At 54.8% G+C, this 12,805-nt stretch overlaps 1 protein-coding gene across 1 annotated transcript; it reads right to left on the reverse strand.

Annotated features, from left to right (window-relative positions):
• Positions 1–1,813: 1,813 nt before the first annotated feature.
• Positions 1,814–6,061, reverse strand: ERMN (ermin). The gene is made up of 3 exons (XM_064166360.1): positions 5,606–6,061; positions 4,968–5,054; positions 1,814–2,480 (listed from the first exon to the last, which is right to left on the reverse strand). The coding sequence occupies exons 1-3, from the start codon at positions 5,850–5,852 to the stop codon at positions 2,053–2,055; spliced, it is 762 nt and encodes a 253-aa protein (XP_064022430.1). The 5' UTR covers positions 5,853–6,061; the 3' UTR covers positions 1,814–2,052.
• Positions 6,062–12,805: the final 6,744 nt, after the last annotated feature.

Here is a 12,805-nt window from a genome sequence, read left to right on the forward strand (position 1 = left end):
ATGGGGGTAAGTTGCAGCAAAAGAGGTTTTGCCACAACACCTCTTCACTGTAAGGGTCCCAGAGCACTGGCACAGGCTCCCCAGACAGGTTGTGGAGTCTCCTTCTCTGGAGCCTTTCAAGGCCTGTCTGGATGTGTTCCTCTGTGATCTGTGTTAGATTGTGTGGTCCTGCTCTGGCAGGGATGGTTGGACTCTATGATCTCCTTGGGTCCCTTCCAGCCCCTAACATCCTGTGAGCCTGTGAACCTGACCTGCAGTGGTTCCAGTCATGGGGCATATACCACCTCTCTGGGCATGCTGGGCCAGGGTCTCACCACCCTCAGCATCAAGCATTTCTTCTATCTAATTTGAATCTGCCTCATTTTGTTCAAACCATCACCACTTGTCCTCTCACAACAGGTCCTGCTCAAAAGTCTGTCCCTGTCCAAGGCTGTCCCCAAGTATTTAGGCTGTCATTTCTTCTATCTAGTTAGAATCTGCCTCGTTTTGTTCAAACCATCACCACTTGTCCTGTCACAACAGGTCCTGCTCAAAAGTCTGTCCCTGTCCAAGGCTGTCCCCAAGTATTTAGGTTGTCAGGCTATCCCTGGCCAGGGACTTTTTTTGTCAGGAGTCCCTCTCCATAGACACCTACTAGAGCAGAAATAAACCAGTTCTGGAGCCCACACTCTGCTTTGCAGGGTGAGTGGCTAAGCTTGAATCCAGCTGCCCCCAGACTGCTCCTGAGAGGAAGGTTAGAGAGCAAAAAGGTCCAACCTGGACCTTGCATCTCAGCAGGAGGGTCTTCTGAGACAGGAGACAGGGAGGGTCTTCTGTCTTCAAGAGAGATATGGATCTACAAGGGAGAATCCAATGGAGGCTGTGAGGATGATGAAGGGACTTGAACATCTCTCCTGTGAAGAAAGGCTAAGAGACCTGGGGCTTAGTCTTGAGAAGAGAAGGCTGAGAGGAGATCTTAGCAATGTCTGTAAATATCTGAGGGGTGGGTGTCAAGATGAAGGTGCCAGGCTCTCTTCAGCAGTGCCAGTGATAGGACAAGGAGCAACAGGTGCAAGCTGGAACCTAAGAAGTTCCACCTCAGCATGAGGAGAAACTTGTTCAGTGTGAGGGTGCTGGAGCCCCAGAGCAGGCTGCACTGAGAGGTTGTAGAGTCTCCTTCTCTGGAGAGCTTCCAAACTCACCTGAATGTTCCTGTGTGACCTGCCCTAGGTGACTGCTTTGACAGGGAGCTTGGACTCAAAGACCTCCAGAGGTCACTTCCAACCCCTACCGTTCTGCCATTCTGTGACTTTCATGACTCTCAGACCTGGCTGTAGCACAGCAGTGCCTGGCAAGAGGTGGCTGCCAGAGCACAGGCAGCTGCCAGCAGGGGCAGACAGCAGAACAGAGCTCACTGGGGTGGCAAACAGGCATCTGTTGTGTTCCTCACCCTGCCCTGGCCAGTGTCACCGAGCTGCTGCCCTGCCAGCTCATGAGCAGCGCCGCTGGCAGCATGGGCCACATCTGTGGTGGCTGCTAGGGCAGCCCCAGCCAGCTGAAGACAATCCATTGTCTGAGTGTGGCTACAGGGACTCACAAAGGTTGGAAAAGACCTTTAGGACCATGGAGCCCGACCATACCCAACTACCATGACCATCAAACTATACCCTGAAGTGCCACATCGATACACTCTTTGAACACCCCCAGGAATGGTGACTCCACCACCTCCCTGGGCAGCCTCTTCCAGTGCCTGACCACTCTTGCAGCAAGGAAACTGTTCCTAAGATCCAGAAGCTGGAGAGAAAAGAGGAGGATGAACTTTGGATCCGAGGGGTTGGATTTAGCAAAGGGATTATTTATTCTCTGGCACTGCTGCCAGCCCTGCCCTGGCTCCACAGCCAACGTGTTACATGGTCACGGGGAGTCACCAAAGCATGTACAAAAAGGAGAGAAGCAGTGACCTGGCATGGTGTGAGGAGGTACCTCTGGGGTTGGGGTGGGGTAGGGGGTGACAACAGAGAACCCCAAACCTGAGTGCCCCACCCAGGTGGCCAGGCCATGCCCCACCTCAGTTCACAAGTGCATCATGGACTCGAACTCGTCGATGCGCTGCTTGGTGTTTCCTTTCCGGATCCTGCGGTAGGAGATTGTGTTGTACCTGGAGTAGCTGTGTCTGGAGATGTCGTTCTTCTTCCCCAGGCTGGGCTGCTCCATGCCTTTCTCCACCTGGGAGGGGCTGCAGCCAAGGGTGGTCGGGGGAGGTGCCTCCTTGCTGCTGTCGGGTGGTTTTAGGTGGGATGCTTCGCTGTTCTCCTTCTTGATGTCAATCACCTGCACTTCGTCCTCTTCTGTGTCCTCTTCTTCCTCTGCTTCCTCCTCCTCCTCAGTTGTGTTCCCTCTCCCATCAGCACTGGCCATGGGGGGCTCCACCATCTCCCTGTCAGGAGTGGGTGCCAATCCCAGCTCCCCGCTGCTCACAGATGTCTCCTCACTGCCCAGGCCTGCAGCAGACAGAAGGTGTGGAGGTGAGGACAGGCTCAGCACCACCTCTGTGCCCCTGCCCTACACACTGTCTATGTGGCACTAGGCTTGGTGACTTACCACCTCCTGCCACCAAAGCCCCATCCTTTGGAGCTGCATGGTGAGGAGTGCCCACATCTCCAGCGTGGACACCCATCAGCACAGACACTCAGGTGTGCTTTAGGAAGGCTTTGTGCCTTCCCAAACTCACTGCTGAAGGCCACCTACCCATCTCCGTTGTACCATCCCCCCCAGGGAGCCCTCCCCACAGCTCTCTTGTGAAAGGAATCATAGAATCAGTCAGGGCTGGGAGGGACCACAAGGATCATCTAGTTCCAGCCCCCCTGCCATGGGCAGGGACACCTCACACTAGATCAGGCTGTCTAGAGCCTCATCCAGCCTGGCCTTAAACACCTCCAGGGATGAGGCTTCCACCATCTCCCTGGGCAACCCATTCCAGACTCTCACCACCCTCATGCTGAAGGACTTCTCCCTAACATCCAGTCTGAATCTACCCATTTCTGTCTCTGTTCCATTCCCCCCAGTCCTATCACTACCTCACAGCCTAAAAAGTTCCTCCCCAGCTTTCTTGTGAAAGGAGAGGTGATGCAGATGCTCTCGGTCCAGCTCTGAGGAGGGACGAGCAGCTCAGCATCCCCCCTGCACCCCAGGACCACCCTGCAGATCTGCTCCTGCCCTTGGATCCATGGCTGGCAAGCATCCTTCTGCAGGACTCTGTTGTGGTGCCTTCCAGGCATCCTTCCCAAAGCTCTCAGCTTGGGCTCAAGGAGCCAAACTCCCCATTCTGGAGCAGCACCCCCTCCCCATGGGGCAGACCCCACCACGAGACTCTGCTGGCTGTGTAGCAGGAGCCCCTGAGCCACATTCCTCTTTCAGAGGTGGCCCACCGGGCTGTGATGACCACCGCCTGCCTGGCCTGTCTGTCCCACATTAGACGTCTCAACAAATGGTCTATTCAAGCCTTTGTCTGCGTTAATTAGAGCAAATTGGCTGGGTACTAAAGAGCTGCCTGCCACTGGGAGATGCAGTGCTTGCGGCTGGGGGCTGTGCCGGGGGCTGATAGGTTCTGTTGTGCACTCATAGTAAGCACAGCTCCATCCGTGGAGCTCCATCGCCGGCTCACCTCCTCACAGCCCAGGCAGCTGCTATCACATGTTGGTTTGACCCTGACAAAGGCTCATCTATTATTTTTCTTCCTTTTCCTGGTCAAAGCAAAGTTTCTGTGTGCAGGGCATGGCCTGAACATGTCTTAGAGCTTCGTTCCGTGGTGCTGCCTTTGCCAGGACTCCCACAGCTACTCCAGGTTGCCAGCCTGCTCTTCTCTGAGGAGAGGTTTCCTACTGATGTGCCAGGTGACACACAGAAAATACCAGCTTAGTGCTGCCAGTGGGTGTGGAAGTGGCAGGAGGGACCCAGCGCAGCTGTGTGCTGCGAGTAGAGCAGACCCACAGGTCAGTGGTGAGGAGAACATCAGCAGCAGCCCCACAGCCAAGCTGCTCCTCATTCTGTGGCCACCAGAATCAAGCAGCTGGTCAAGAGCCCGTGGGTGGGAAATGTGGAAGGGCAGCCATGCTGAAAGCCCACCCACAGGGAGATGCAGCTTCCCTCCTTTAATGGTGCTCGAGGAAATCCTCCCTGAGGAGCAGCCTTGAGGAGCAAATACTTTTGGGGGAGAAGACAGGTTTTGAGCAGGGGCTGCACTTTGCACACTGTATGTGAATTCGTCTGCCATTGTCTACAGAGTCACCAAACTTCAATGAGCTGCTCACCACGGAGGCAGCTGCAAGGTCCAGCCTGGGCTCCAGCTGAGTTCTACCATTTTCACCCAGGATTGAGTAGAGAAACCCAGGAGAAGATGTTTAGGAGCTCGATGCTTGGGTGCCAGGGGGGGTTTAGACACTTGGTGAGTCAGGCAGGAGAAAGGTTTGAGGTTCAAAGCCAAACATTTCTTCCTGACAGCCTCCCTAGGTTGTCCTCTGGGCTCCCAGCATGGAGCAGAAGATAAAGCATCTCTGAGGCTCATAAGGCTGTTGGAGACCTCCTGGTTGAAGCTCCCACAGTGCTTCAATAATCCATGGTCACAAAGATAAGTGCAAACCTCAGGAAGAAGGACACCAGCCACATTTTCTAAGGCTACTCTACAGAGGGACATCAGGAGGAAATCTGGACTTAAGGAGGGAAGTTCTTCACGATGAGGATGGTGAGATACTGGAATGAGTTGCTCAAGGATGTGATTGAGGCCCCAGATCAAACTTGATGGGGCCCTGGGCACCTTGATCTAGTCAGAAGCGTCCCTGCTGACTGCGTTGGGGTTGCACAAGGTGACCTTTGAGGGTCCCTTCTCTGTGAGTCACTGCTCAGATCAGGGGCTGAGCAATGTATGTCACTGCCTTTCAAGGCTGCCCATTGCAGGAGAACCTCACATCCCACAGCATTTTCCATTTTACCTTCCTCTGGTTCCTGGCCAGCCAGCTCTGTGTCCTGGGTGTCAGCTGCTCCTTGTTGCAGTGTCCCACCACCATCCTCTGGCTTCTCTAGAGGAGACACAAAGCAGAAGGCATGGGCTGGTGGGGCAGTCAGGGAGGGAGGCTGGGGTGAATGGTGGCAGACTGGTAGCAGATCCAGGAATAGATGAAGAAATTGCTTGTTTCATCCTGTCCTGGGTAACTGTGAGATCAGATTTGTCCCTGACTGAGTTACTGCCACAACCACCATGGGTTGGGACCTTGACTCACACACAGTCCATCCTGGCTGCACATCTTTCTTTCCCAACATTCAGAGTCATGGAATCAGAGTCCTTTCAGCTGGAGAAGACCTTTAAGATCCTCAAGTCCAACCATTAGCCCAGCACTGCCAGGTCACCGCTAATCCGTGTCCATCAGCACCACATCTCCATCACGTTTAAACTCCACCAGGGATGAGGACTCCACCACTGCCCTGGGCTGCCTGGGCCAGACCTGGACAATCCTTCTGGGGAAGAAATCGTTCCTCACAGCCAACCTAAGCCTTCCCTAGTGAAACCTGAGGCTATTTCCCTTTAGGGGAAGGAATCTTTTGCCTTGAAGTCAGGCAGCCTTGTACCTACCTTTGCATCGCTCCTCTCCATCCCCATGCTCCTGAACTGTGTCCTCTGCCAAAGAGTTTCTCTTCTCTTCCTGGTCTCCTCTGGCAGGTGGAGTGGCCAGGCTGGTGCCCGCGTTCAGGTATGGCAGTGTCCCCACAGGCTTGGCTCTCTCGTCGATGACTCCGGTTGCCGGCAGCGAGCCCTTCTCCGGGGCTACGCTCCCGTTGCACTCAGGCACGTCGGATGCCACCGGCACTTCTTCCGTCATGCTGAGGACCCTGCCGTGCCCACCCACCGGCGCCAAGCGCCCGCGGGGGCCCCGCTGCTGCGCCCCGGGGTGGGGAGCGCCGCTCCTCGCCCCTTCTGCCCCGGGGTCCGCTCCCCTGGGCCGACGGTCAGGACGCGTCCCCTCTGCGCGGTGGCACCATCAGCTGTGCCGAGGGGCGGCCAGCGGGCTCTGGCCGTGGGGAGACCAATCAGCAGCTGGCCCTGCCGCGGCTGCTCCCGTTGCATAATTAAATGCGCCCTTTTGATGCCCATCAACAAACAATCTGCGGCAGGCGGCTCCGCGCTGGCACCGAGCGCGGCCGCCCCGCGCTAACAAACGGGGATCTTGTGCCGCGGGCACAACGGCCCTTTGTGTGCCAGCCAGCCCACAGCCACCGCCGTTGTTCTGACCCCTAATCCCCGGGGGGTGACCGCTGGCCCCTGCGCTGCGGCCACCTGAACCTTCTTAACATTCCCCATGGCTTTGTGTGCCCCTAAACCTGGCCGTGCCGTGCCCACACAATGCCCACATTCTGCATCGCTCGGCGGCAAGCCAGCTGCCTGGGAGGGCACATGGCCTGCACATGGCACAGGGACATGCTCCTCTGCCGCAGGAGCCTCAGCCTGGCCACCTTCTGCCCTGTCATAGAGCCATGGAATAGTTTGGGTTGCAGGAGACCTCAGCCTCCTCTTCTCCAAGCTAAACGTCCTCAGTTCCCCCAGCTGCTCCTCACCAGCCCTGCTCTCCAGACCCTTCACCAGCTTCATTGCCCTGCTCTGGATTCACTCCAGACCCTCAATGTCCTTCTCAGAGTGAGGAGCCCAGCACTGAACTCAATCTGTGGCCTCACCAGTGCCCGGTCCAGGGAGACAATCCTTGCCCTACTCCTGCTGGCCACACCATTGCTAACCCAGGCCAGGATGCTGGTGGCTTTCTTGGTCACCTGAGCACACCCTGGCTCATCTTCAGCTGCTGCCAGCCAATACTGTGCCCCAAGCCTGGAGCGTTCATGGGGTTGCTGTGACCCAAGTGCAGAACCCAGCAGTTGGCTTTGTTGAACCTCATACAATTTGCCTTGGCCCATTGATCCAGCCTGGCCAGGTCCCTCTGTAGAGCCTCCTAACCTCCAGCAGAACAACACACCCACCCATCTTGTCTGCCACAAACTTTCTGAGGGTGCAGTCCCTGACAAAGGTCCCAAAGAGAACTGGTACCAACACTGAGCCCTGAGGAACACCACAGGTGCAGGCCACCAGCTGGATTTAACTCCATCCCCTGTCACTCTTGTCCCTGCTAGATGAAGCCCATCTTCAGGGCTTGGCTCTCAGGGAGAGAAGATGAAACCCAAAAGCACCAGCCAAAGTGCCATTCTGTGGTGAGATGGGAACCAAGGTGCCAGGTGGCCAAGCCAGGCAGGTGCTTGCTGCCTGCTGGCAGCCCGGGCAGGTCAGCATGGTGCTGCTTCTTCCACTCCCTTTTGCAGAAGCAGCTTCTGACCACAGCAGAAGAAAGTCCCTCTAAAGGAGTATCAAAGGGACAGGAGATGAGATCAACACTTAGATCAGTGGCACCTCCAGTGAGCAGGAGCCAGAGGGGAGCAGGAGGAGCACCTGATCAGCACCAGAGTTCTTCTGACCTGGCTGAACTCATCTCACCCCTGGTTCCCAGGGCCAGCTTTACATAAGGGGGTAAGCTCCTGCCCTGAGTGACTTTGTGTGCTCACATAATGCAATAGTTCTGGCATCTTTGGGCTTTAGGGTTTGGAAAGCCTCTTGTTGAGTTCAGAGCAGGATTAGAAATGGATCCAAAGCCCTTCCACTGGTCTTATTCCTCTGTGAGTTTGCCTCTCTAACCAAACACCTTCTCATCATCGTTATGCAGATGAGTTCAGCACTGTTCACTGAATCCTGGGTTGGGTTGGAAGAAGCCTTAAAGATCATCTGCTTCCAGTGCCCCCTGTCATGACCAGGGACACACCTTCCACTCGACCAGGTCGCTCAAGACTTCATGCTATCTGGCCTTGAACATCTCCAGGCAGCTGGGAAAAAACTGTCCAAGGAAAATGCATGGTGAGGTTTGAAAATGAGTTGGCAACATGCAGTGGTAGGTGCCCTCAGGAGGAGGAGCTGGGTGGCCAGTAACAGGGTGATGCTGACAGTCTGGGCACATGGCATGGAGAGTTTTGCACCCCTCTTGGTGCAGCCAGCACAAGTCTGGAGCTTGAGCATGAGGCACACTCCTGGCCAAGCTTCAAAACTGAAACAACTCAGAACTGAAACCATGGCACCACGGCCAACATGGAGCCCCACTGACCCAGGAGCCACAACAGCTCCCACTGTGGGCACAGGCATGGGAACAGGACCCTGCCTGCCTGCCTTGTTGATTGAAAGACGTTATTGAAAGAGTTTTAGGTGTTTCCTGGTCCCATCTGTTGGTTAGACAACCCCTTCCCATAGAATCAACCAGGTTGGAAGAGACCTCCAAGCTCATCTGGTCCAACCTAGCACCCAGCCCTATTCAGTCAACCAGACCATGGCACTAAGTGCCTCAGCCAGGCTTGGCTTCAACACCTCCAGGCACATCGACTCCACCACCTCCCTGGGCAGCCCATTCCAATGCCAATCACTCTCTCTGCCAACAACTTCCTCCTAACATCCAGCCTAGACCTCCCCTGGCACAGCTTGAGACTGTGTCCCCTTCTTCTGTTGCTGCTTGTCTGGCAGAAGAGACCAACCCCCACCTGGCTACAGCCTCCCTTCAGGTAGTTGTAGACAGCAATGAGGTCACCTCTGAACCTCCTCTTCTCCATCTGTGCAGCCTGGCACTGCCAAGGGCAGCACAGTAGCACTGCCACACTCTATCTCAGATCTGTGCACAGACTCAGCACTGGGGCTGGTTGGAGGGGGTCTGCCCAGGCTTTGCTGGCTTGGTCTGCCTGTGGTAGGGACTCCTGTGGCAGACCTGGTGCCCATGGTGAGGTTGCTTTGTTTTCTTATCTGTGGGTGGCACAGCCATGTCTTCTGCAGCTGGTCTGTGCTGGGAGCACAGCAGTAAATTCTTGGCTTCCTATCAGGTGTGCTTCTCTTTGACCTGGCAGGGGCAGGACAGAGCCAGTGACCCACAACATCTGTGCTTTGTGATCTTCTTCTCAGTCCTTCGAAAGCTGGGTGCAACCTGCTGCTCCACTTGGAGCCTTCTAAAGCAGCTGCATGGAAAAGGAACTGCAGGGTAGGAAAGCACAACCCAGCAGATCAAAAGTGCCCACAGGAAAGCAGTCACCATCCCCCAAAAGGTGAGCAGAGATGAAGCTGATGAAGTGGTGGACCCACCTGCTCCAAGCATGTCTGAGATGGAGCAAAAGCCAGGACAGGCAGGAGCACAGGTCAGAGAGGAATGCAGGAGCTGCTGATTAATAGAATCATCCAATCCCAGACTGGTTTGAGTTGGAAAGGACCTCTAAAGTTCATTTAGTCCAACCCCTGCAGCCAGCAGGGACATCTGAATTAGAGCAGGTTGCTCAGAGCCCCAGAGAACTTCACCTGGGATGCATGCAGGAATGGGGCAACCTGGGCCAGGCTCTCACCACCTCCCTTCTCTCCAGTCTGAATCTCCCTCTTTTTGTTTTAAACCCTCACCCCCTGTCCAGCCACAACAGGACCTGCTCAAAGGTCTGTCCTTAGCTTCCTGACTGGCCCCTTCAAGCACAGAAAAGCAACCAGAACATCTCCATTCGATGTAGGGTTTTGAATGCAGGAAGGAGTTACCTAGATCTAGGCATGGACAAGACCCTGCTGAGTGGTGAAGAACCCTCATGAGGTCAGGCTCAGTAGCACTCAGCAGATTAATTAAGGTTCTAGGTTTCAAAAGGAATTGCATTCCTCAGAGCAGCTGCGCTTCTTTCTGCTGTGAACTCCAGCTGGGGCAAGAAGAGGAAAGGTCATCCCTTGGCTGTCAGGAAATGAAGCAAGCCCTTCCACCACCCCATGGTCAGTGAGGACACCTCCTCCACTCTGCTAGTTTCAGCCTAGCTGGGATATTTTGGTGAGAAGAATTAGATGATAGGCTGTGAAAAGGAAACAGTGGTGATGTCTGCTGCACTCATAGGCTTGCTGAGAACACAAACATAGATGACAGAGTTGCACTCTGGCTGTCTGCACTTCTCTCCCTAACCTGCTGTCTGTGTGACTAATCCTTCTGCTTCCTGACCCCCCTGACTGATTCTCCAAACTCACCTGGAACGTAAGGCAAAGTCTGGGATAAGGTAGAGGGATGGAAAGGAGGTGGAAGTGTGGTTGGGATCCCTCCTGGGGACTCAGGTTTCTGGGAGGGCTGTTGTGTTTCTGTATGACCTTTTTACCTTGCATATTTCTGTATGTGGCTGTATAGATTGTAAATGTCTGCTTGTATATTGTGCTAAGCTGTAAATAGAAAGCTCCACTCTTTAATTTCCAGCTCTGCTGAGTCTAGTCTGGGTGATTTTCTTAAGAGGGGGTGCAGGTAACACCCAAACCATCACATCCACTGAAGGTCCACAACAGCATCCACAGCCCCATGAACCACAGCATCACCATGCAGTGTAGTCCACACGCCCACCCTCCTCCTGCCCTGCCTCTCAGGACCCTTGCTCATGGCTGCCTGAGAGAACAAAAGCCACTTTAGAAGAGCTTTCTTGCTCATCTTGCTCTCTGAGCTGCTTGGCTTGCCTGTGAGTTCCTTCCTCCCGTCAGCAGGCTGGGGCACGCTGATCTCAGTTCCCACCGCAGCGTCCCCACAGCGCTTGCCTGTCACCCACATCCTGTTTCCAACCAGGGCTGTGAACCTCTCATGTTGTCATCTCGTGCATGTTCTCACTGCTGCTGGAAGAGCATGGTGTGTTTGGTCTTCCTGAAGCTTGTTGAGTGGCCAGCCTCAGCCAGCATTTCCAGACTGAAAGCAGGCACGTACAGGCTCATAGAGGCATGGGTGGGTTTGCCTGGGAAAGGACCTCTAAAGGGCACCTAGCCCAACCCCCCTGCACCCAGCAGGGACATCTGCAACCACAGCCCTGGACAACCTCACCTGGAATGGTTCCAGGCATGGGACATCTCCCACCTCTCTGGACAACCTAGGACAGGCTCTCATCACCCTCAGTGTCAAACATCTCTCCCTTCTCTCCGGTCTCAATCGCCCTCTATCAGTTCAAACCATCACCCCAGTCAACCAAGTTCACCTGGAATGGTTCCAGGCGTGAGGCATCTCCCACCTCCCTGGGCAACCTGGGACAGGCTTTCAGCACCCTCAGTGTCAAACGTTTCTCCCTTCTCTTCAGTCTCAATCTCCTTCTATCAGTTCAAGCCATCACATCTTAGCCTGTTAGAATAGACCCTGCTCAAAAGTCTGTCCTCAGCTTTCTGGTCAGCTCCTTGAAGCACTGCAAGGCCACCAGAAGGTCTCTCTGCAGCCTTCTCTTCTCCAGGCTGAACAAGCCCAACTCTCTCAGCCTGGCCTCACAGCAGAGCCCTTCCAGCCCTCCCATCACTGCCGTGGTTTTCCCTAGCTCCACTCGAGCAGGTCCCTGCCTGTGCTGTGCAGGGGACTCCAGAGCTGGCCCCAGCACTGCAGGTGGGGTCTCAGCATCTCCTTAATGCTTGTAAGTGTCCTGACAGACACCAGTTCAGTCTCTGCTGGCTTAGCGACCTTCCTTGATGAGAGCAGTGCTGGGAACAGGTTGTTTTCATCTGAGGTTCATCTGAGAGGGGAGCTCTTGGGTTTAGCCTGAGGTTTCTGAGAAGCCCAAGGACCCCTGCCCCAGCAGCACTGCCTGGTAAACAGCAGCATGCTCTGCTGGGTCAGGAGAGGGATGACTCACACAAGGCATTTAAATCATGTTTAAAATTCCTCCAATTGTGTTTGAAAAACATCATTAGGTGGCCTGGGCTGAACGAAGAGCCTGTCCCGGCCTGCCTGAGGGAAAGGAAATTCTCTCTCTCCTCACATCTCTGCCCACATTTATTAAATCACCTCCTGTAAGTTAATCTGGCTGCCTGGAGCCTCTGCTCCTGCAGAAATGTGAGCAGCTGGCGACCTTCCTGCCAAGGAGCAGCAGAACATCAGCCCCATGGGCATCTCCTGCAGCCCTGGGACTGCAGAGGGACCAGTTCTGGGCACAGCCCTCGAAGGTGGTCCCCACAGTGAAACCTGTCACCACATCCAACACACAATAATCCTGCTCATCTCTGCCTTTATTTCACTCACCTTGAGGAGGCCAAATCAACCTGAGCTGTGCAAGTTAGGGCACTGCAGGTGGATGAGCTTCTCCCCAGACCTCCTAAAATTCTGGCCAGGCAACTTTAGCCAAAAGGGAGAGAAAAGGAGGCTGAGGGGAGACCTTCTGGCTCTCTACAACCCCCTCAAAGGAGCTTGGAGCCAGGTGGAGGGTTGGTCTTTTATCTCAACTAACAAGAGGAAAGAGCCTTAGGTTGAACCAGGGGAGGTTTAGGTTAGCCATGAGGAACTCTCTCTTCCTCCTGAGGTCTGGCAAAGCCTGCCCCAGGCAGTGATGGAGTCACAATCCTTGGAGAGGTGTCAGATATGGTGCTGAGGGCCACAGCTCAGTGGTGGCCTGGCAGTGCTGGGTTAGTGGCTGGACTTGATGATCTTGAAGTTCTCTTCAAGCCAAAACAATTCCAGGACTTTATCATCCTTTGCTGTCAGCAGGAGAGACCATGGGAGCTGATCCCTGCTTCAGGGGCTGGGAAGTGGGTTGTGGAGCTGCCCTTTCCCTTTGTGACACACATGGACCATGCATGTCCCCAGGGAGCAGCATCAGCAGCATCTCTGTGCAGCAGGAGCCAGCATGAGCAGCCCCAGAATGAAAGGGGTGGGTGAGGTCCTGGCCCACTCCAGCACATCCATGTGCATCACCCACTACAAACCACAGCTGATCCTCTGCCCTTCATCTCAGAACATTACTA

This window comes from Pogoniulus pusillus, chromosome 2, assembly GCF_015220805.1.
Source record: "Pogoniulus pusillus isolate bPogPus1 chromosome 2, bPogPus1.pri, whole genome shotgun sequence".
Taxonomy (NCBI): domain Eukaryota; kingdom Metazoa; phylum Chordata; class Aves; order Piciformes; family Lybiidae; genus Pogoniulus; species Pogoniulus pusillus.

Excerpts from the sequence above, each read along its gene's own strand:
- ERMN (XM_064166360.1), bottom strand. The coding sequence starts at position 5,852 with ATGACGGAAGAAGTGCCGGTGGCATCCGACGTGCCTGAGTGCAACGGG. Across the intron at positions 5,055-5,605 it reads TGGAGAGGAGCGATGCAAAG|AGAAGCCAGAGGATGGTGGT; the intron begins GTAGGTACAAGG and ends TGTCTCCTCTAG. Across the intron at positions 2,481-4,967 it reads TGGCCAGGAACCAGAGGAAG|GCCTGGGCAGTGAGGAGACA; the intron begins GTAAAATGGAAA and ends TGTCTGCTGCAG.